Source organism: Mustela erminea, chromosome 7, assembly GCF_009829155.1.
Source record: "Mustela erminea isolate mMusErm1 chromosome 7, mMusErm1.Pri, whole genome shotgun sequence".
NCBI classification, from domain to species: Eukaryota; Metazoa; Chordata; class Mammalia; order Carnivora; family Mustelidae; genus Mustela; species Mustela erminea.
The window spans coordinates 31,611,359-31,635,841 of record NC_045620.1 but is presented as its reverse complement, the minus strand read 5'-3'; the positions used below and the strand labels follow the sequence as shown (position 1 = coordinate 31,635,841).

Genomic DNA, 24,483 nt, shown 5'->3' with positions numbered 1-24,483 from the left:
CTCTTATGGTTTCTTTCTTTTTTTTTTCCATAAAGATTTTACTTATTTATTTGACACAGAGTGAGTGAGAGAGACACAGAGCAAGCATAAGCAGGGTGAACAGCAGGCAGGGGAGAAACAGGCCCCCTGCTGAGCAAGGATCCTGGTGTGGGACTTATCCCAGGGTCCTGGGATTATGACCTGAGCCAAAGGCAGAGAGGCTTAATGGACTGAGCCACCCAGGTGCCCCCTCTTATGCCTTCAAATGTGAATGGTTTCAAATGCAAACAACACTGGTATACCACTGGGGGTGAAATTATTATTAAAAATAATGTTCCTGGGGTGCCTGGGTGGCTCAGTGGGTTAAGCTTCTGCCTTCGGCTCAGGTCATGATCTCAGGGTTCTGGGATTAAGCCCCACATCGGGCTCTCTGCTCAGCAGGGAGCCTGCCTCCCCCTCTCTCTCTGCCTGCCTCTCTGCCTACTTGTGATCTCTCTGTGTCAAATAAATAAATAAAAATCTTAAAAAAAAAAAACAAATAATGTTCCTCAGGTGTCACCACAGTCCCTGGCTTAATATTGATTTGGGTAGATTGAAGGGCAGAACGGAGTCCTGAAGCTAATTTTTCATGTGACTGTTTGGACTCAAAACTGTGAGCCACAGACCAGTGGTACCTGGTGCTTCTTATAAATTCTTATAAATAAAAAATTTAGGTGCACCGCATATTTGCTGAACAGAATCTGGGGTGAGGAAGACCCCAGGGGACTCATGCACTTTCCCTTGGAGAAGTCCCTTTTTAGGAGTTTGAGTGCACTGATGTTTCTCAAAAATAGGCCTTATGAAAACATGGGCATCTCATAAGATGTCTTTACGTAGTGAAGTGAAAAAGATGTGTTACCGTTTAAATGACTGATTTTTTTTTAATATTAAAATAGTCAGGAGTGGTAGTATCATTTGTTTTCTGTTTAGAAGTAAGAGCCCTCATTTTAATTCTGCCAATTTCAGATTCCAGTGTTCCTATTACCCCCGACACATTTCAGTCTTGATTCTGTGTAGCTTATTTTATTCTTGTTCCTCCACTAAGAGGAGAACTCTGATTTTGAAGTTCTCACCCCATCTGTATTTTGAAGAGTGGGCTTTGTATGTCTCTCACTCCTGTTTTAAATATTTTGCCGGAGCTATGTCCACAATTTTAATTGATGCACTTAATTAATTAACTTTTATATATCATAAATTGGTAGCTCAAGTAAGTCAAATACATGACAATAATTATTAATGACCTTTATCTTTATATGCATTTAAGGTAAAACTACATAGTATATGACTGAAATAGGAACTATTTTCCTATATTTCCATTTTTTGAATTTTCATAGCAGAAGATGTCATCAGTATTTATCGGAGGAGGAGTGCCTGGGTGGCTCAGTGGGTTAAGCTTCTGCCTTTGGCTCAGGTCACGATCTCAGGGTCCTGAGGTATTGCCCTGCGTCTGCTCAGTGGGGAGCCTGCTTCCCTCTCTCTCTCTACCTGCCTCTCTGCCTACTTGTGATCTCTCTCTCTCTCTGCCAAATAAATAAATAGAATCTTTAATATATATATATATTTATAGGAGGAATATAATAATGTAGATAGAGGAGGATTTTAATGGTATCCTTTTCTAAAATAAACTTTATCAAGGCATAATTTGCATCAGACTGCAATCAAATTATACATTTAAAATCTGTGCATTTTTGTGATGAACACAGCATAACATATGGAGTTGTTGAATCATTATATTGTACACCTGAAACTAATGTAACATTGTATATCAACTATACTCACAAAAGAATCTGAACAGGGGTGCGTGGGTGGCTCAGTTGGTTGAGCATCTGACTCTTGATCCCAGCTCAGGTCTTGATCTCAGGGTTGTGAGTTCAAGCCCTATGTTTGGTTCCATGTTGGGCATGGAACATGCTTTTAAAAAAAAAAGTCTATGCATTTTGTCATATGCAAATTACACTTCAATGAAGTTGATTTTTTTTAAGATATGAAGGATTCCCATGATTTATTGCCTATTGTCACAATAAGTCAGAGAACTATTCAAAATAGTTCAGAGAAAGTCAAGAGAAGTCAATGGAGACAGCAAGTGAAGATTGATGCATTGGGCAGGCACAGAAAATAAATAGTCAAGTCCCTGCGGAAAGATAAAGTTACATAAATTTAGAGACTTGAGACCATTTTGTCTTTAAAGTTAAGATGTTGAATAAGGGGTGCCTGGGTGGCTCAGTGGGTTAGGCCTCTGCCTTTGGCTCAGGTCGTGGTCTCAGGGTCATGGTCTCAGGGTCTTGGAATCGAGTCCCACAATCACCTCCCTGCTCAACAGGGAGCCTCCTTCCCCCTCTCTCTCTGTCTGCTGCTCTGACTGCTTGTGACCTCTCTCTCTCTCTGTGTCAAATAAATAAATAAAATTAAACTAAAAAAGATGTTGAATCAAATATGGAGCACTGGACACCCTGCTGAGTTTCTGAAGAAGAGGCTAACATGAGAAAAAGTTTTGCCCTGCAGGGTCTACTAACAAGCTCCAGCATCCTTCTCACATTCTGATCCGTGTCCTCCTTTTTCTGTGGCAGACGCCTGCATTTGCCATGATGCTCTCATCCAGCGACTTTGCATCTGCTTCTTGGGAGCTCATCGTCAGAGTTGACCATCCAAACGAGGAGAAGCCCAAAGAGGTCACACTGAGAGTGTCTGGAGACCTGCATGTTGGGGGGTTGATGCTCAAGTTAGTAGAACAGATCAGTAAGTTATTGTTTCTTTATAGTTTCCCTGTATTTGAAACCCTTTCTCTTGCATCAACAGTCAATGGCTGATCTAGGTTGTCTGATTGTCAAGGTTTTTCTACTTATTTATCTTACCAATCAGAGAACAAGCTCCTTCCCACAGGAAGAAGAGGAATAGAGGATCCTGCAAAAGCCATAAACGAAACCCTTCGGCCACCCTCATAAAAAGTTGAGTCTGGTGGCAAACTAAAGCTCCCCAGTGGGTATGAAACCCTGTCCCCACAGGCTCATCCCACTGGTGGCATCTCAGGTGACTTTAGGTAGCATGACTTTAGATGACTGTGTTGATTCTGTTTGTTAAAGTTTGATTGCTCAGGGAGAAAGTCAGCTCAGTGCTAATGTGTCTTCTAATACATATCTACCATTTGCTACTCTTCCTGTTTAAACAGAGGAAGAGAAGTCTTAAGTGACAGTCTTCACATCAGGAATCAACATGATCGGCCTAAAACTTAACAGTGTTTTTCTTTTCTCTTATTTGTTTTTACCTTCTATCCAAAATTGTCCAGATGCTGACTTTGCATTTACACTAATGAGCTGGAGATTTTTTTTTTAAATAAGTCTTCATTTAAGTATAATACGTACAGAGAAAAGTGCACTTATCATTCAGTGTACTGCTCAATGAAATTTCAGTCATGTAGCATCCGTGCAGATCAAGAAATAGAATATTACTGACTTCCCCCACCCAAGTATCACATCAGACACCCCCCTCCCCAAGTCACTGCCCCATGAAGGGAAACCACTATCCTGACTTCTAACACCATGGGAATAATTTTACTTGTTTTTAAACTGTATATAGGTGCACTTACATAGAACATACTTTTATGCATCTGCTTTCTTTCACTTAACGTTATATCTGTGAGATTTACCCATATTGTTGCATATAGTTTGGTTCATTTACTCTCATTGTTGTGTGATATTGCATCATGTGATTAGGCCACAATTTATCCATTTACCTATTGGTGGGCATTTGGGTTGTTTCCATTTTCGGGGTCTTTGGTGAGTAGATAGAGGCATTTTCATTGGGGTATAGCTCAGAGAGGAATTACTGCACAACAGGACTTTCTAAAATAGTTACAGAATTTATACTTCTACCAACAGCGTTGAAAGAAAAGTTTTCTAACGAAGTGAGAGAATGAGAGAAAGAGAAACATGTTTTAAAAAACAAATAAAGGATGGACTGTTGGTTCCAACATTGACAAAGGAAGAAGATTCAACTTTGATGTCAGCATTGAAGGAGGGGAAAGAGTCCACACTGATGCTGACATTGAGAGAGAGAAAATACTCAGCTGATCTCAGTGTAGACACTTCAGAAACTGGGAATCTGGTGGCAGTGCTAAGAGAGCTGGACATTATGGGGGCGGGGAATGTCGGCTTTATAGTCCTTCTGTGCAGATTTTGGGAGATATTGATGTTCCTCTGCGGAGCAGTGATGTAAGGATTCATTTCTAGTAGGGAAATAATCTTGGTTGAAGTCAAAAACTCCTGGCTTTCCCAGAAAGGACCATGCCCCTAAAGGACTTTAGGGAAAAGAACTCCAGCTTTTTTATCAAGAACAAAATGTGTATGTTTCCGTTCCTTTCACTGTGTTCACATGTAATCAGGATAAGGTTCAGTCTCTGTTTTCTACCTGCCCCACCTTAGAGACTTTGAAGACAGTCCAAGGCTTGTTTGAGCCTCGGGTTGTAAAAGGAGATGGGGAGCTGAAGACCATTTGTAGGTTTCAGCTCTCACATACAATGAAACAGACTCTAGAGTTCTTTCTCATTTCACTTCATGGTATTTTCCATTTTTGCAGACGTAGCCCAAGACTGGTCAGACTTTGCCCTCTGGTGGGAACAGAAACATTGCTGGCTTCTGAAAACACACTGGACTCTGGACAAATGTGGGGTCCAGGCAGACGCAAAGCTTCTCTTCACCCCTCAGCACAAAATGCTTCGCCTCCGCCTGCCAAACGCAAAGACAGTGAGGTTGCGAGTCAGCTTCTCGGCTGTAGTTTTTAAAGCTGTCAGTGATATCTGCAAAATCCTGAGTGAGTACCCTAGACGGGCCCTGTGCCCTTTGGACTGTTGGTGAAGAAGGACAGAGAAATTATGTGTGCTTACTGCCTACAAGCAATTGGCTTTACAGAACACTTCCTTTACTAGGAAGCATACTTTTCAAGTTTTTTCTGGGGACTTTCACCGTGCAAGTAGAGTTAAACCAAATGGAACATTATTGGAGTAAATCAGATTCATTTCCACAAAGCTTAACACTATTTCAAAAGAGATCTGTAAACAGAAGAAACAAACCCATTAAGATTATCCCCCCCACAAAAAAAATTAATTCTTTTAAGCTGTACTAATATCATCATTATTTTAAAGGCAAACCAGGAAGTTCCATTCAATCATCATCACCATAGAGCTGATGTATCTTTATTGTTTTTGAGATAATGGTGTTTCAGTGTCTTAATTGCTTTACTAACACTTCACTACAGCAAATACTCTATCCACAAAAATTATCTGTGGGATTTATTTAAAGCAGGAAGTTATACTTCATTATGGATTGAAAACTAATCCTTACAGTTTTAACAGTCTTTAGGGACAACACTGCCCAAACCATGTATTTGGGGAACTTCTATAATGGAAGAGAACCCTACATCTTTGTTTAATATTTTCTTGTTTAATATTTTTCTTGTTTTCTTGTTTAATATTTTTTTAAAGTGTATAGGTGCATTCTTTGGTTCTAAGGCTAAGATTTGGCATTTGAATACAGTATTTATGATATATGAGTGAGTGATCTCTCTTCCCCATTAAACTATAAACTGCTCATTCATTCATTCCTTCAACAAATATATCCTGATTAGGCAGGCATTGTGGTGAGTGCTAGGGATTGGTGAACAATAAAAACAGTACCAAACCCCTTCCCTTCTTGAGCTGACATGCTAAGATGAAGAGACAAGAAAGAATGAATGTAAAAGTAATTTAAAAATAAGATGTTAAAAGGAGATATTTGGTAGAGAAAAAAAGAAAAGCTCTAACAGTATATGCAGGATTGGGAGTTCCAGTGTTGGGCAGTAGGGACTGCTATGGTATTAAATAGGGTGAAGACAGAAACCATTACTTGAGCATGCCTGAGTTCCTAACACCTAGCACAACACCGGGCACACGTTGGCTGCTCATTAACTATTAAGTGAACAAGTGAATGGAACCTTCCATTTCAGAGCCTTCCATTTCACAGCAGTGCCTCTGGTACATGGTGGGAAAATGGCGAGCACCAGGGCATGTTGTTTCCAGCAATATTCCAATGAGGATTGGAAAACAAAGGAAATGATCAAATAAAGCCCAGTCCACAGTAGATGAGAAAGACACATCGTGGCTGGGGCCAAAAACTTGAGGTTGCAACATATATAGATCTGGAAAAGAGAAGTCAGACATTCTTCTCTTTTCCAGAATATATCTTCATAGTCGTTCTAAAGGGCTCAACCTGGCATTTCTGATTATTGTCTTTTGTATCCATTCAACTGAAGCTAAATAATATTTAGCAATATGATGGGTGTTCTCACAAAGAAAAGGCAAGATGCAAATCTTGGCCTTAGAGATGCAGGTTTGGTTTGGTTTGGTTGTTTTGTTTCTAATGCTCCTACTGGAAATTCTGATTCATCTCCTGGTCTTATCTATAAATTATGCATTTGGAATGGGCACAGGTGTGGGTTGCAACCTGACAATCAAGCATCCTTGGTTACAGGGGAAGAGGATGAAGCTGAACTGCTAGCCTCAGCCTCAGCACGAAGCAGTGTTTGAACTGAAAAATGGCAGGACCTATGGAATGGGTGCATCCGCCTCCAGGAAAGCTGCTTTCAGATTCTAACCTGCACATTCCCTGGCTTTTACTTGGAATCACATAGCAGCTCAGTGTAGTTAATGGTCATCAGGTGTTCTGATTGGCAATGGCAATTATAAATATATTTGACTAATGGAGAAAACTGGGAATCCTCTTGGTTTGAGTGCTCCAGAAGCAGACCCTGAGACAAGAATTCAAGGACAAACAATTATTTGGGTGAGAGGGGGGAAGGTGATTCCAGAAGACACTGGTTGGGGGTGAGGACATAAGACTGGAAAGAGAATGCCATCCATAAGAGAGTGTCACCAACCCAGTCGCATTTGGGGCAGTTGGGGGCTCCTGGGAGACAATATAACATGCCTCAGAGCTGGCCTGCCAAGAGGTGAGGGACCGGGAGGGTTAATATACCACCCCTAGTCAGTCATTGAGGGCTGCCCTCGGGGAATGTTAATTCTCTGAACTCGTGTGGCCTCTGCACTCATATGTAGACTATGGCAACTCCGTGGCGCAGGCACACTTGTCCTAGCACCCACCGGAAGTTGCGTCAGAGCGCGCGGAAGTGGTGAGGGCGGCGAAGAGATGCGCAGGGCACCCGGGCTTCCTGCCATAGGGATGATCGGGCACAGTGTAAGAGAAAGGCTTTCAGGATCTATGTTCTATAAAGAAAAAGGGGAGTTCTTGGTTGTTATTTTAGAAAAAACACTGAAAAAAGAGACAAAAGAGAAGGAGGGAAAAATTGGTAGTGAACAGATAATGCGAGAACAGCCAAGTGCTGATGATGGTTGAAGCTGGCTGATGAAAACACAAGGGGCCTATGATACTATTCCCTTTATCTTTGAAATATTTTCATAATACACTAAAAAACAACTAGGACTTTTATTAGACTAAATCTCCCTCCACTCTTGGACATTCCCCTCCCCCCACACACACGTGTCTGCACCTGTTTTAGGAGTCTCTGGTCCCCTTCTGTTTCTTCCAAAGAGGTGTAATTTAGTTCCATTGACTTCTCAGGTATTTCCTGAGAAATGATTTCAGATGCCCAGCATGACTCTGAGTCTTAGAAGGAATTTTCATTTTACTTTTTTTTTTTTAAGTTTTATTTTATTTCTTTTTAGTACTCTCGATGCCCATTGTGGGGCTTGAACTCACAGTTCTGAGGTCAAGAGTCACCTTCCCCTCCAACTGAGCCAGCCAGGCACCCCCTCTTTTTCCTTTTTGATAGTTTTTCATTTTTCTTTATATTTATTTGTTTGTTAGATATCAGAAGATCAGAAGAACTTTCCTTGTTAAAGCCATCTGGTGACTATTTTAAAAAGAAGAAAAAAAAAGACAAAAGTAACAGGGAGCCCATAATTGAAGATATTTTGAACCTGGAGGGTTCTCCAACGACTTCAGGTCCACCGGGTATGATTCGTGTCAGCTGTTTTATTGTTGTGTTTCATTCTTAAACACAAAGATTTCTTAAATCCCAAGACATTTCCCTCCCTCTGCTCCTCTTTCCCTCGTCTTCCCATCCCTCTCCTCCCTTGCCCCCAAAGAAAGACTAAAATTTCAGGATTCCTGTGATGAAGAAAGGATATGCAATTAATCTTAGAACTCACAGAATATTTTTAATCAGGTTTGTTTTATGGCTCGTTACTTTTTTAAGTGAGCTCTACACCCAGTGTGGAGCTTGAACTCACGACCCTGAGATGAAGACGTGCTCTACCCACTGTATACATTATTGGTTTCACTGTGTATATTATGTTGTTGATGAATGCAAAACTTTAGGGGAATTGGCTGTGTGTGAATCTGGGGGAAAATAGATTAGTTGGATCACTCAAATAATACTTTCCCTGATTCTATCTTCATGTGACTCTTTCCTGAATTCAGTTTAAATTTTGCATTGGGCGTTTAACAAGTGGGCAGGTAAAAATTCTGGAAAGACACTATCCTTGTCTTTTTACATAGTCATAAATCAATCTGTAGCTTGCTTGCAATAAAGGTCTTCTTGCATAGTATATCCCAACGCAAAGAATAAAAACATTCTTTGCGTTTTCCTTACACAGACCATATGATTTATAAACCATCAACTGGCTGGATTCTTAAAATTGGCAGGTACTATTATTTGCCTAAAGGATTTGCCCAAAAATAAAGTCTGTACATGCACTTTTGGGGGACCTTCTGTTCTCTGATGATGCCAAAACTCACTGCTGAAATAGGATTTTGAACTGACAAAGAGAGAGTCCCCAACATTTGCCTGGGTTGGTTTTAGGCGTTTTTATGGACTATGAGTTCTCTGCCTTTTCAGGAGCTAAAGTGGTACAAACATTTAAATTCAAAATCCATTTGGGTATAAGCAATGTTAGCACCTATTTTTCTAAAGACCCTTCCTCCTGAATCTCGTATCATAGTGCATGCTTCCCTTTGCCTTGCAGTAAGTCCTGGTTTATACAGTAAAACCATGACTCCCACGTACGACCCCATCAGTGGAACGCCCGCATCCTCCACCATGACTTGGTTCAGCGACAGCCCTTTGACAGAACAAAACTGCAGCATCCTGGCATTCAGCCAACCCCCCCAGTCACCAGAAGCACTGGCAGATATGTACCAGCCTCGGTCTCTGGTTGACAAAGCCAGGCTTAACGCAGGGTAAGGACATGGCTCCATTTCGTTTCTCGGTCACCACGTTCGTCTGTTATGAGACTCACTCTCCCCCACTGGACCTCACTCCCCCACTACACCGGAGATTGTATCTCAGTCATCCTTATTTGCCCCCCAAGACCTGATAGAACAGACATTCAGGCCATCTTCACTCCATGGGACTGGATGGCATTCATCCCCGTCTCATTCTGTTGCTCACTTTTATTCTCCGCCTCTCCACCCCTTACCATGACCCAGTATTTATTTTTCAGCTCTAGAACTGTGCCATCCAGACAGGAGTCACTAGCCACAGGTGGATACTTACATTTCACTTTGAATTTAATTAAAATTAAAGTGTGGCACTAGCTACACTTAAATCTTCATTAGCCACATGTGACTAGTGGGCAGTCTGTCAGACAGGGCAATACAGAATATTTACATTGTTATAGAAAGTTCTAGCCAATAAGATAGACCCAGCGTTGAGTCAGACCAGACAGAGGAGAAGCAGTGCGGGAAGTCAGCAAGTAGAAATTTTCATTCTGGCTCCACGACAAAGCATATGACCTTGAACATAGCACTTAATGTCACTAAGACTCCATTTTCCCACCCATAACACTGAGAAAATAGAAACTGCCTTGGCCTCTTCACTGGGTTACTTTTAAGTATCAGTGTAAACAAAATATGCATACAAAAAACACTTGGAAAGTTATTAAAAGCTATAAAATAAAATGTAGATGTAAGATATTATCAAGTCCTCTCCCTTACAGATTTTTGGTTATATTACTTACTCGGACATTGTTCAGGGAAATACACACACACATATGTGTATATCTACATCTATGTGTATATAAATGTAAATACGTGTATATAAATGTAAATATGTATAGAAACATATTAGGTAATGCTATAATAGGTGTGTGTAAAATTGATTGACTATTAAACTCATCCTAACTCATCCTACTCTTTTCCAGTTGGCTGGACTCCTCACGTTCCCTTATGGAGCAAGGCATCCAGGAGGATGAGCAGCTGCTGTTACGATTTAAATACTACACTTTCTTTGACTTGAATCCCAAAGTAAGATACTTTTTATCTTCTTCATTTTTTTTAAGATTTTATTTATTTATTTGAGAGAGAGAGAATGAGCAGGGGGCAGGAGGGTAGAGGCAGAGGGAGAAGCAGACTCCCCATCAAGCTGGGAGCCAGACGTGGGACTCGATCCCAGAACCCCAGGATCATGACCTGAGCCCAAGGCAGACACTTCGTCAACTAAGCCACCCAGGTGCCTCTTCTCCCTCTCCCTTTTTCAATGTGAAGGCCTAGAAGTGGAAGATCCAGTCATTTAATTCTCCAAATTAGGGTTAATTTGTATAATCTTCTGTTTAGCTCTGCTAAACTCTCTAGTCTTTTTGCATAAAAGCAATAACGTGACCAGCTGCCCCTGAGTTAGTGGAAGCCTCTCAGAGCCTTCCCTCCCAGCGTGATGTGCACTGCCCCTCTCCATCCCCACAAACGGAGGAACAAGAGGAGAGTGGCTCACAGAGCTGGACTCTCCTTCTAGGAAGGAAGGAGCATCTGAGCAAGGTTAAGAGCCGGTTCTCATGAACAAGCCAGGACCCCATGATGGTGCACACCACACTCCCCACTGGAGGGCCAGATAAGACTTTGGTGATGAGAAAGAGAGATCATCTGTATGAATAAAGACCCCAGCTGGTCAGCAACTCCCATTAAGTGCCCATCTGCCTCCTGACGTTTACTAGGACAACTGAGGGGTGAAATAAATCCTCTGAATTTCTGCCCCTTCCTTGGCCCTGCTTGGCCTGTTTGTGGAGTTGTGAGTCAGCACTTAACCTGCCACATGTCAAGAATATAAACGGGCCCTCCAAGTGCACAGGATGATTTTATCCCAGGGTGGTGCTTGTTGCTTTCTTCCATTCACTGGCAGGCCCTTCTGTGTAGACCCCTTTCTCACCCACAATAGTGATTCTGCTTCTCGTGGCACTGTCTTCTCCTGGATCCTGATGTTAAGTCTGGTCTTCACAGGTGCAACTTGGGTCCCAGTGCTTCCTTAACTGGCACCATCTTCAAAATAAGTCAGTCCTTGGTTTAGATCCAACTTAATGCCCCTGGACCTCGCTTGTGTCTGGAGCACCTAACTTCCACTGAATCATGGCAAACAAGCAAATTTTGGCTCTTTGATAAAACCTTCAGGAGAAACCACTCTACAGCTTCTTCCAAAATAGAGGGGGGTTTTTTGGTTTTGATTTTTTTTAAGGGTGCTTTGAATGATCAGATTTGCTTAATTGCTAAGGAGTTCTCTCCACATGGCTCATGAAGGAAACCTATTTGAATCTAACAGACAAATAGAAGCTGTCAACCCAAACATGGCCAGAAGACTCGGGCTTTGGGGGATATGGCTTTGGGGCACAGGAAAACCACTTCAGAGTTCCCTTCTCCCCTCTTCTAAAGTATGAAATGCTATAAATATAACCACGTTTAGTTCCAACTTTCTACTAGATGCTGAGTAGATAGAGGGATACAGAAACTTAGGATGCAGTTCATTTTTTATAGAATCTACAATCAAAGCAAGAAGAGCAAAGATAGCACCCAGGAAACCAGGTAAAACAGACAGGACACCCCACAGAAGAGAACAAGACTGTACAGTAGAATGAAGGAGCTTCTCCTCTCCAGCTTTCAGAGATGTAGGCAGGCGGCTGCACTAGGGTTACAAGTACTGATTAAAATCTCAGATACACAAAAATACTAGAATATACAAAATTTCAAAAATAATGTATTTTAAAAATACAAAATCCAGAATCCATAAAAGATTGATATTTTCATAAATTAAAATTTTATGCATGACAAAAACTATATACATAGTGAAAATATCAGTCTTTGCAACACATGCGACAAACAAAAGGCTAATTTCCCTAATAAAGAGCTCCTGAAAATCCATTTAAAAAAAGAAGAACAGGGAACTTGCTTCTCTCTCTCTCTCTCTCTCTCTGCCTATTGGTGATCTCTCTCTCTCTCTCTGTCAAATAAATAAATAAATAAAATCTTTAAAAAAAAGAAGAAGAAGAAGAAGAAGACCAGCAACCACCCAGTAACCTAATGAGCAAAGGATGTGAACATGTAGTTCATAGAAAAGGAACTAGACTGACTTTTAGCCTTATACTGGCAAAGATCAAAAAGTTTCATATACCGTCTTAGCAAGAGTTTGGGGGAAATGGCTCTCATACCCTGCTTGTAGTCCAAAGTACAAATTAATCTGATCCTTATTGAAGGTAATTTGGCAATATCTATCAGAATTACAATTCTACATAGCTTTGGCCCAGCAAATCCACTGCACTGTATATATGCCACAGTTATACTCAAATATGTGCTTTGATATGTCTGTATATGAGAACAGTTATTACCAAAATTTGCTCATTTGCCATGATTCAGTGGAAGTGAGGCACTCCAGACACAAGCTTGGTCCAGGGGCATTAAGTTGGATCTAAACCAAAAACTGACCAGAAATAAGGCTTGAGGAAGAAAATTGGAAACTACCTAACCATCCATCAATAGGGAAGTGGTTAAGTATATTATGATATATCCATATAGTTTTGTTGCTAAGAAGAATGAATCAGCTTTCTTTTGATGTGGAACCCATTCAAGGCATATTATAGAATGAAAAAGAACAAGGTACAAAACAGTCCATAGAGAAACTATCATTTGTAGGGAACAAGGAAGAGAAAGAGACTAACTTATTGTTGTCCGTTCTTTTGTCCCTTTAGAATTCATGCAAACCAAATTCCTTCATTATCTATTCATTTGCCCCATTTCAATTGTGAAGAAAAAAACTGTTACAACTCCAGTAATTCATAGTATTTTTTAAATGTTCAGTAGAGAAAAGGTGCACATCAGTTTTAATAAGAGTCCTAGAGGACACTGAAAGTTCCTCCCAGCTAACTGGGAACCCTTTGTGAGGAGATCTCTATAATGAGCCTTTCTTGAGGGAGTGAAACTCTGGGAAACAGGTCTTGGTACATGTTTGTATTGGTGGCTGGTAGATGGAGCGAAGCGTTAACTGAATTGTCTGGATGAGAAGAAACAGGGATTCAGGCAATGGAGGTGGCAGAAACCATGTGCTTCCCAGTCTAGGATTTCTGTTTTCAGTAAACCAGAAGACAAAGGAAATCAAGAGCCAAGGAAGGGCAAGAACAGCTAATCCCCACCAAGGGAAGAAAATTTGTCTCTTGTGTCAGGGAAACCACTGACAGAGTTCTCAGAGAGAGAAAGACCTGTTAGGGTGCCTGTTAATAAATGACCCACCAGGGGCGCCTGGGTGGCTCGGTGGGTTAAAGCCTCTGCCTTCGGCTCAGGTCACGATCCCAGGGTCCTGGGATCGAGCCCCGCATCGGGCTCTCTGCTCAGCGGGGAGCCTGCTTCTCCCTCTCTCTCTGCCTGCCTCTCTGCCTACTTGGGATCTCTGTCTGTCAAATAAATAAATAAAATCTTAAAAAAATAAAAAATAAAAAATAAAAAAATAAATGACCCACCAAAACCTGGGAACTTTTGATGTTCTAGAGCCTCAGGGGGAACATGAACAAGACTCCAGAGAAGGAAATCCGGAGCTCTGCTGGCTGTCAAAGAGCAATCCAGTGTTCCTCAGTGGGAGCCAGGGCTCATCCTGTCCATCATAACATCTTGTACTAGAGCCTGTTCTCCTACTGCCAGTCTGCAAATGTGGGCCAACTTCTCTTTGGCCAATGTTCTTCCACCATATTGTTTTATTTGGCTTTGGTAGCGGGGGAAGGGTAGGGGAATTAGGTTTGTTCCAGTGTGGAAGCTCTGATTCATTTTTGTAAGTCTTTACTGACTGCATTTGAGAGAAAAACCTGATCGGGTGATTTGACTTACTCTCACTAAAACTCCTACAGCATTAGGATTGAAGACACTGTGACTGACTGGGGGACAGACCGAGACAGACAGACAGTCCAATTCAAATTTTAGTAGCCGCACATACTATTTGGATTTTGCCTATAAACTGTTCATGAAGCAAGGGTCTTTTTGTTAGGGAGGGGGGCAGGGGTTGCCTCATTTTTGGTGTGCATGGTATGTGCTTTTTTAGTTGTTTTTATCTTGATTGCCGTGCCATTTACATGCCATAAAATTCTATTATAATGATTGTAGTACATTCATATGGTTGTGCAACCGTCACTACAGTCCAGTTGTAAAACACTTGGCATCACCCAAAAAAAGTTTTCTCATATCCCATCTGTGGTCAGTTCTGCCTCCCAGCCCCAGCCCACCACTTGGTCCGCCTTCTGTCTCCAGGTTTGCCTTTTCTGGAAGTTTCCTATGGATGGACTCATGCAGTATGTCATCTTGTGCCTCTGGATCTGAGGTCCCTCTGTGTTTTCACGTGTATCCATAGTACATTCCTTCTTACTGCCAAGTGGCGTCCCCTTGTTCATGAGGCCCACATGTTTAGCCTTTCACCAGTCGAGGGACTCCCCTGGAACCTTTCTGGTTCAGAGCTGTTATAAGCAACGCTGTTGTGAATATTCTCACATGTGTTCTGTTTTGGTTTGTTTGGGGCAAGTCCTGGGCCCAGCTCCTGAGGTGTGTCCCACAAAGTTCAGAAAGCAAAGACAGACTTTCTGAATGTTCTCAGTCCTCCAGCTTCCCAAGGGCCACATGTGTGGGATCATGTTTGTCTTGCCCTGCCGGCAGCTTCAGCACTGCCAGGAAGGACCGTGCCTCTACGGTGGGTTCCATTTCCGGCTGACCTGATAGCAATGCTCTTTGCTGGTTTGGGCTCGCTGTGGATTTCTAGATCCCCTATCACCTTTTTTTCTGGTGCAAAAGGAAAACTAATGCTAATCACCCTGTGATAAATCTGTTTAGGCACTCTATCTTTCTATTCCTCCTCCATATTTTCCTCACCTTTTTTCTTTAAGGAAACAGTAAACTGTATACCGTGGCAGGGGGTGGGGGCAGAGTAGGAGTTATGGTTTAATGGGTACAGAGTTGCAGTTTTGTTAGTTGAAGAGAGTCCTGTAGGTAGGTGGTGACAGTGATTTTTCCTATCAGTGGAAGTGTGATAAAAGAGAGGGAGAAATAATGCAATCAGAGATGGGTCAATTTGGCCCCTTGAAGAAGCTCTAGAAAATATTTTGACAAAGCAGTTTCTAAGTTCAGAAGTAAAAGGAGCTGGGGCAGTGGAAAGAGAAGTATTTCTTTCACTTACCTGAGCACAAGTTTTCTGCGTTAACAAGGAATGGCCTCCATGTTTCCAGTGTTTTCGTACTGAGGAATATAAATATGTCCCCTCTCCAACACATACACACCTACCTGTTTCTTCCCTTAGTACGACGCTGTCCGAATCAACCAACTCTATGAACAAGCCAGGTGGGCCATCCTCTTGGAAGAAATTGACTGCACGGAAGAAGAAATGTTGATCTTTGCAGCACTGCAAGTATGGGAACTTCAGTACCTTCTCTCTGCAAGAAAACAAAGCAAATTTGTTTTCTTAAAGTTTCCTTTTCCTCATACTGTTTCTTTTCTTTGAAGAAAGAACTGAAAGTGAGGGGAATCCATTTCAATTTAAAATATTCCTCATAACCCACACATGCGCCCATCTTCTATAAGGCGCTAGTCTCGTAATTTTTATCTCATCCCTACTACAAGCTCAACCAGTGATGGAGAAGAACCAAGTTTGAACATGACTAAGCATCCTTCTCAAAATAATTCAGATGAAAATGTCATTTTCCCTTCAGAGGAGGGAGACTCCTTCCAGGAGACGTTCAGAAGAGATTGTCTTCAAAAAGAGGAAAGTGCTGAGGGATGCATGTGTGTTTATAACGTTGCTGAAACCTCTGTTTATATCCTAGTATCACATTAGCAAACTCTCGCTGTCAGCTGACACACAGGATTTTGCAAATGAGTCTGAGGTCGACGAAGTAGAAGCTGCACTCTCTAATTTGGAAGTGACCCTAGAAGGTGGAAAAGCAGACAACGCTTTGGTATGAACTTTTCTGGTAACTCAGAACCGTGGCTGCGTTCTCATGGGCTGACACATCTAAATGAGCTCTTTTTTATGAGAAATAAGAGAATCTTGTGTCTGATTTTGAAAAAAGAAAACATACTTTTCACCAGTTTAAAGCTAGCAAGACCTGACTGGCTTTTCTCAGGTCAGTTCCGGAAGGGACTATGAGATATGTTCGGTGCTGTTAAGGGCAGTACTTTTATATGTATTTCTTAGGGAGAAGCTGGGGAGTAGGAGGCAAAGACTGCCACCACCAAGGACTTTTCTTTACTGAGGCAGTCCCTCCCCTCATATGTGGAGAGAACCACCCAGTCTGTTGTACAGCTAGCTGTGAGAATGGAGAAGATGCTTCACAGATACAAAGCCTATTACCTACTGACCTAGCCATGCACTGCAACTGGGCAAGGTTGACACAGTGAGGGCATTTATTCTGGGACACTCGAAAAAGCTCCTAAACCCTTTTGACTTCAGGAAATAGACAAAAACCTTCAGTGAGACATAAAGTAATACAAGTATTTTATCATCTCCTTATCCATGAAACGTGGCAGAATGGTGGCTTTATAATCGGAATGCCTCTCCTGTTTGATTCACCTGTTGAGTTCCACCCTTTTGTTTAACTAAGTACCTCAGTCATGGGAGTAATTATTAGTTTAATGCACACTGAATCAGAGGTGGATCTATTGTCATTGGATATAAATAGTAAGAGATAAAAATGAATCACTATATTCTTATGGATTTAATGCATGTTTCCCTGTAATTGATTTCCTTAAAATGGGAAGTTGGTATTACGCAAAAGCAAATACTTCACACAAACTAAATGCCAAGATTCTGTGGAGATTCAGAGCCCTGTCTCAGGTTTATAGGAGACACAGGGCTCATTGTATTGACTTCTCTTTTGTCAGCTTCCTCCACTGAATAGGTAGACCGTGATCCTTCTCAGAATAAATGAAAAATTCCCTCCTCCCACTCTCAATATTTTCACGTGATGCTAAACAATAGGCTTTTCATTTAGAAAGTAGGCACCGGCCTACACTGCAGAATGAACTCTGAACCAGGTTCCTTTTGAGAAGTTAATCAGTGAACTAGATGTAACTAGATTTACCTTCTCTGAGGTAAAATTTGCAAAATACTTTGCTAAAAGTAGCAGTTTCTAACTCAAATTTTTACCTTGAATAGTAGTGTTTGGCCGGGTTTTTTAATCTCTTTTCATTTTTATGACCCATGACCCATACAGAAAGTGGGGGAGGAAATGTACGACTTAACAAACTTGTATTGTCATCCAAGTCACCATCCAGATCAAGAACTAGAACTTTGCCAGCCACCCAGAAACCCATGCTTGTGCCCCTTCCCACCCCACTCCCTTGCCCACTCCCCATCTGCTGGGGTCACTACTAGAAATGTGGCTCGTGTGACTGAGGAACTGAGTTTCTCATTAGTTTAATTTTGATTAATTCACATTTTCATCACCCCATGTGTGGTGAATGGCTACAGTATTAGATGGTGCAGATATAGAGGATCAACGCCACCTAATTAACCACTTATGAAATGTTATCTGTTTTTCCTTAGGAGGACATTACTGATATCCCTAAACTTGCAGATCATCTCAAATTATTTAGGTAAGTCACCCTTAACGGGGAAAGGGATTTCTCCTAACAAAGCCTCGCAGGTCAACTGTGCAGGAATTTAAACTGAACCCGCAAGTTCCTGGTTCAAAGGTGAAGCTCGAGCTTTGGCATCAGACAATGGGCTGAATCCTGGCTCGACAACCTGTACTAGCTGGGTCCCCTCGGGCATTGTCATGTGTCTGAGCCTCAGTCTCCTGATCTATAAAATGGGGACATACCTCTTCTTGGGTTTTTTGGGGCGGTTGAAGAAGATAACATATATGAAGCATTGAGCATGGTCCCTGCTCATAGTTTGTGCTCAATAAATGGTGTAAACATGGCCTGTGTCTGCGACTAGTGCACTCCTATGCTAGACTGTTCATCCGCGAGGCTCAGGACTGGGCATCATTCGAAGGTTCTTTCGTGGTTGAAAAGTCAGTTGTCTCTAGAACTTTGATCCTGGGCTTATACAGAAGTAGTCTCCTTGGTTTATCAACCTTTGCCTGTTACAGTGTTTCTGAGAAACTCCCCAGTCACCTCAGATCTGAGACTTAAAAAGACAGAGGAGTTTTTTATTTCATGGAAAGAAATAAAACATTTGTGATGGTGCCAGGGTGTGTTAAGATGAAAAGAATAAGGCCCCTTTGAAGGTCTATCAATTACTCATGTCACTTTATGGTTCGTTGACTTTTCTTAACACACCGACACTTCAGCGGGTCAATGACTTGAAAAGAAACACGAGTTGTTTGGGGAACATATGATGCAAAGAAAGACTTAGAAAGAGTGAACAGCGAATCAGGTATAAGTGAGAAGAATCCAAAGGTAACGATTTTTATCACTGGGTTTCTATAAGTTGCTTTTTTTTTTTTTTTTTAATGTGATCTCAAACAATGGGTGGCTCAGTCATTAAGCATCTGCCTTTGGCTCAGGTCATCATCCCAGGGTCCAGGGATCAAGCCCCGCCTTGGGCTCCCTTCTTGGCGGGAAGCCTGCTTGTCCCTCTCCCACTCCCTTTGCTTGTGTTTCCTCTCTCGCTATATCTCTCTGTGTCAAATAAATACGTAAAATCTTTAACAAAAATTTAAAAAATAAAGGGGATGCCCAGGTGGCTCAGTCAGTTAACTGGCTGCCTTCGGCTCAGGTCGTGATCCCAGGGTCCTGGGATCAAGCCCTGCATTGGGCTCCATGCTTAGTGGAGAAACTGCTTCTCCCTCTTCCTCTGCTTGCCGCTCTGCCTACTTGTGCCATCTATCTCTCTGTCAAATAAAGAAATAAATAAAATATTTTTATAAAATAAAAAATAAAAAAAACCAGAAATGCCCATTTTTAAAAATTAAGTCAATTTCATTAATTCTTATTAATTAAATTTAACTTTTGTGGCATACATGGTTGCAACCACATATATTGTTATAGTCGGAGCTACAGTAGTAATTTGAATCCACAAATACATCTTTATAATTTTTAATAATCATTCTATGAAGAAAGTAAGTTGCCATATTCTCTGTCTAGAGCAAATGCAGCGCTTCACAAACCAAAAGATGACCTTTTCCTCCCTCTAGATGTTTCCAGAGAAGGAGAGAACATTCTGGGGTTAAGCCCTCCATCCACTTCACTTTAATGTGATTGCTTTGCTCAAACACACAGAACTGTCTTCTGTTTCATAGCAGTCACTGTATCTACCAAAGGTCTAAAGAGGTTGACTTTAATAGATAATACAGTTCATGGAAGGGAGAAACGAAGGAGGAAGGGAAGGAAGAAGGAAGCAAAGAAGAAAGGAGACAGGAAGGCAGGAGAGTCGAGCTCCACCCCTCCTACTTTTTAGCGTGTGACCCTTAAAGACCCTTCATTTCACTTCCTTGGGCTTCCTTTCCTTATCAGTAGACCAACAGTAGAATGAGCAGTAGAACGAGCCGTGCAACTTCAGTCTTGCTCTAAATATGCATGAGTGCTAGATAAAGTGAAAATAAAAGCATTGTGAATACAAAATTGAGGTGAGACAAGGAGGTCCAGCTCGCAGGCGATGCAGAGGGAATCTGATTCTACAAATGAAACCTCAGACACACAGAGGGATTTGGGCCAAGACCTAGATTCACATTCCCATGAGAATCTGGGATTTTAATTCCCGGGAGAGACGGGAGAGGACCCTGTAGGCCTGTTGTAAGGTACTGATGCTGGCCCGAAGCCCATGCCCAATGGCAGAAACTTGCTAAAGGTGGCCTTCTCTGTTTAGCTGGGGGTAGAAAAGCTGTCCATCTGCCCCAGGAAGCAGGGAGGAAGTTCTTCCCGAGTGGGGTCCTACTTGGGGAAATGAAAAGTCTCTGGAGAAACAAGAGTCAAACCCTATGTCCCACATGGAGGTAGATCTAAATTTAAATGTCTTATATGAGAAGTGAATTCTGAAAAAAAAATAAATAAAATAGAAATGGGCCCAGGACCACAAAACCCATGAAGCCTTGGCAAATGAAATTACAAAAATACCTGAAGGGAAATATCCACAATCTAGCATGCATGGGCCTTCCAGAGGAAATAGTAACCCCCTAAAAACTGACCTCCCAGGACGCCTGGGTGGCTCAGTTGGTTAAGCAGCTGCCTTCGGCTCAGGTCATGATCCCAGCGTCCTGGGATCGAGTCCCACATCGGGCTCCTTGCTCCACAGGGAGCCTGCTTCTCCCTCTGACTCTGCCTGCCATTCTGTCTGCCTGTGCTCGTTCTCGCTCGCTCTCTCTCTGACAAATAAATAAATAAAATCTTAAATAAATAAATAAATAAATAAAACCACTCAATTCTTTAAAAAAAAAACTGACCTCCCTGTAAAAATGACTAGCCACGTGAGCTCATGAACCACCATAAAGGAAAGACAACAGACGCAGCAAACAAGAAGATTAGCAGTTTCAGTAAGTTTAGATAATAGAACAATCTGAAAAAATAGTAAAATGAATATGCTTAGAATCCTTAAGGAAACTAACAGATAAAAATCCTCATGAAAGAGAAGAGGTAATATTGAAAAGGACCCAAATAGAAACTCTGGAAATGAAAAATTTAGTCATAGGAATTTAAAATTGAATAGGTGCTCTGAATGTCAAGTTTAAAAGCACAGTTAAGGGGCACCTGAGTGGCTCAGTAGGTTAAGCCTCTGACTCCTGATTCCAGCTCAAGTCATATCTCAGGGTTGTGAGATCGAGCCCTGTCTCAGGCTCCACACTGAGCGTGGAGCCTGCTTAAGATTCTGTCTTTCCCTCTCTCTCTGCCTTCCCCTCCCCCGCCACTCACACATGTGTGCACTCTCCCTCTCTAAAAAAATAGTAATAATAATTAAAATAATTAATAAAAATGAAAACACAGTTAAACACAGTTAAATAGAGAACACAGGTAGAAATGGAAAATGTTATAGGTAGAATGAGAAGTTTCAATATACACCTACTAGGAGTTCTAGAATATATGGGGAAGAGGCAAGTATTCAAAACAGAAAGCTTGAGAGTGTTCCATAATTGTTGAAGCCAAAAATCCTTAAGTTCAGGAATCATAAATTCCAATCAAAATACATCACTATAAATGTACATCTTAGTAAGGCCAACAAATGATAAGAGAAAGTCTTTAAATCAGAGAGAAAAGACAGATTTCCTAGCAAGGAAAAACAGTTAAGTGGGCAGCAGACTTCTTGTTGGCTAGAAAATCTCTTGAAAGTGCTAAGAGAAAATAACAGTCAATCTAGAACTTCCTGCCCAACCAGGCTTTCAAGATTCTACTTTATGCAAACCCCTAAGTACAGATCAGACAAGTTATAATCCTACTGCTAAGTTACATACTTGATAAAAACAGTTATTTATGTCCAAACTGTAAGGTGCGACCACTGTTGCAGAGATTACTTTGGAATAAATAAAATGGCTCCTCTAGAGGATTACAGAGAGAGGAGCACATGTAAAATTCATTCATTGCCTCATTCACAGACATGTTACTGTAGGTGAATAGGCAAACTCTACTGGACCAAAGAAGTTCCAGGCTGACTTACACAATGTCTATGGGAGATTATCGGTGAGATTCTTGATAAATAAAAGACACCTAAAATACAGTGGAAACTTCATAAAGAGGGAGTGACCATTAAAATCTTTAGTCCCACTAAGACACCCTGGTTATCACATGGAAAAATACCTTTAAGAAGAGTCATGCACTCTTGTTTTTTCAAAAGAATGTGTTCCGAATTTATGAGCTCTCTGTGATGACAAGTGGTTGTCCATGGTCAGCCTGCAGATGCTTTCAAAATAATGAACACACTTCACCTCTCCTTCACGAAAAAGGTGAGTGTGAAATGAGTGAGAACACAATTGGTATTCTAAAGAGATTAGTGCTGTGAAGAGAGCGTTTTGGAAAGCACTTATCTGGAAATGTTTCCATTGTCACAATGTTGCCAATAATGATACCGCCTATAAAGCTATATTCTCTTGCCCTGAATTTTGATCATATCTCTCAGTTAAGCTGAAAGTCTGTTCAAAATGGGAGAACTGCAAAAAAAGAAAATCACAAGCTCAAAACAGCACCACTTAGATCCCATCTCCAAACTAGGACTTAACACCTAACCTAGTTGCAATTTCAGCTTCCCCCAGAAATGAGTCCTAACCAATCAGAAGGGAATTTTCTGATCAGCACCAATGAGGTCATCTGTCACATGGGCCCTCCATCTCCCAAAAGATGCGGTAATCACCTAATAAGACCTCCTGCCCTTCCCCACAAGGAAGGTGGCCTTGCCTGGAATGGTCCTTTCTTTTACTAATAACTTTCTCACCCCACCTTCCTTCCTATGGCAACCTTCCATTTTGTACCCCTCCCCATAGCTTCTCTCTGCTTGCCAGGTGGGATGCTGCCCAATTCATGAATCACTTAATAAAGCCAATTAGAATAAAACCAATTTTTAGTTTAAAAAATAATAAAACAATGTTATCTTCACACCTTTAAACCTGGAAACAGAGTTTTAAACTCTGTTAAACGTCATCTAAATGAAGTTCTCATGTGTTTGAAACCCACTTACTAAATCTATAAAAATGCAGCCTCTTCTGATTAATTTGCATAAGTGAGTGATTGAGATCAGGGAAGATGGAACTCAGTAGCTTTGTTGTAACAGAAACCTTCAAAATGAGGTAGATGGCATTCTACCATGGACACTGTGATTTAGTGAGCATAGCCAATAGTGTATTTCCTCAACTGGGATTTATGTCACTGAGTAACGACCTCCCTTTTTGAAACAAATTGAACTTTCCATGTTCATTTTTAATTTATTTGTATAGGATTATAATGTACATATATTATAAATATTACACATAAATATAAATATGTTAAGGGATGGGTATTTATTATATTCACCTAACATATATTGGTAACATTATATATTAAAATATTAAAAATATTTTAAAGTTTGAGTGTACCCAGTTTTAGTTTGGAGATTACTGGCCTAGACTCGCATTTCTCAAACTTGGAAATCACCACAGGAAAGCTTACTTAAAATGCAGAACCCTGGGTCCTAACCTGGACCTGCTGACTATGAGTCTCTGGGATTAGCGTCCATGCTCAGGTACCTTTAACAAGCTCCCTTCTAATTCTGATGGACACCAGATGTCTCCAGATCCCTAGATGTTTCTCTAACAATAAATAATTTATCATTATGTTTATTTATTATATTACTTTTATTATATATCATTGTTATTATTTATTGAATTATGCTAGGTCCTGTGATAAGCACCCTCAGAGATTACCTCTTCCCATCCTCACAGAAGCCCTATGAGCTGGAGGCTGGTACTGTCCCCATCACACAGAGGCAGGACATGTGGGCAGGCAGAGCAAGTGTCTTCCTCGGGGACACATGTCAGGAGGAGCAAAGCCAAAGTGGTCTAAACCCTGAGATTCTGAAGTAACTACCACGTCTATTAAAAACCCCATTTTCAGTTTTTAGATATGAGTTAGCAATATGAAATTTATTTTCAACCATACAGACTGTGTTATTTGAACAGGTTTCCAGAACATCTCGAGCCACGTGAAATTTGCATTGTGTCCCTCCATTTCTGGATAGCTGTTAAAATGCTTACTTTACTTTAATTTGCAGGCCCAAGAAGCTGATCTTAAAGGCTTTCAAACAATATTGGTTCATCTTTAAAGACACATCTATCGCCTACTTTAAAAATAAGGAACTTGAGCAAGGAGAACCAGTAGAAAAACTAAATCTTAGAGGTAAGAAAGTATTATATCTGGGTATAGCTTGTCATCACCCAGCCAGGAAAGACCAACTCTTACCCCCTGAAGGAGGGGAGCCCCTCTATTTCACTGGTTCCCACATGGCAGCCTGCCTTCAGCTTCACTTCATGGAGCATGGGCCTGAAATGTGGAGCGATAAATGTGATTATTTCCATTCTGCTGTCCCTTCTTCCCTGGCGTGTCCAAGTCTCTGAAGTGGTGACAGTTGGTGCCATCCACATAGTACATGAGGGACTGTAGGTCCTGAAAAGCTTCCTGCATTCCAGAAGGGTTATGTTTAATTCAATGTCACTTTAGTTTCTGTTCTAATTTCTGAAAATGGCCATGATTGTGCTGGTAACTCCATGAACTGAAATATTTAATTAACCGG

At 41.2% G+C, this 24,483-nt stretch overlaps 1 protein-coding gene and 1 long non-coding RNA gene across 2 annotated transcripts in view; one reads left to right on the top strand and one right to left on the bottom strand.

The window, feature by feature from the left end:
* Nucleotides 1-24,483, top strand: part of FERMT1 (fermitin family member 1) — a 35,183-nt gene that overhangs the window by 2,061 nt on the left and 8,639 nt on the right. The window contains exons 2-10 of the mRNA XM_032351382.1: nt 2,586-2,754; nt 4,591-4,824; nt 7,872-8,018; nt 9,032-9,245; nt 10,208-10,310; nt 15,592-15,699; nt 16,115-16,246; nt 17,836-17,885; nt 23,965-24,089. Coding sequence (XP_032207273.1) covers nt 2,601-2,754; nt 4,591-4,824; nt 7,872-8,018; nt 9,032-9,245; nt 10,208-10,310; nt 15,592-15,699; nt 16,115-16,246; nt 17,836-17,885; nt 23,965-24,089 — 1,267 coding nt within the window. The 5' untranslated portion in view covers nt 2,586-2,600. The remainder of the gene's footprint in view (nt 1-2,585; nt 2,755-4,590; nt 4,825-7,871; nt 8,019-9,031; nt 9,246-10,207; nt 10,311-15,591; nt 15,700-16,114; nt 16,247-17,835; nt 17,886-23,964; nt 24,090-24,483) is intronic.
* The window catches only part of LOC116595238, a 52,361-nt gene continuing 32,536 nt past the window's right edge, over nt 4,659-24,483 (bottom strand). Inside the window, exons 4-5 of the long non-coding RNA XR_004287571.1 lie at nt 15,576-15,724; nt 4,659-4,739 (exon numbers count right to left, since the gene is read on the bottom strand). This is a non-coding gene — a long non-coding RNA (uncharacterized LOC116595238). The remainder of the gene's footprint in view (nt 4,740-15,575; nt 15,725-24,483) is intronic.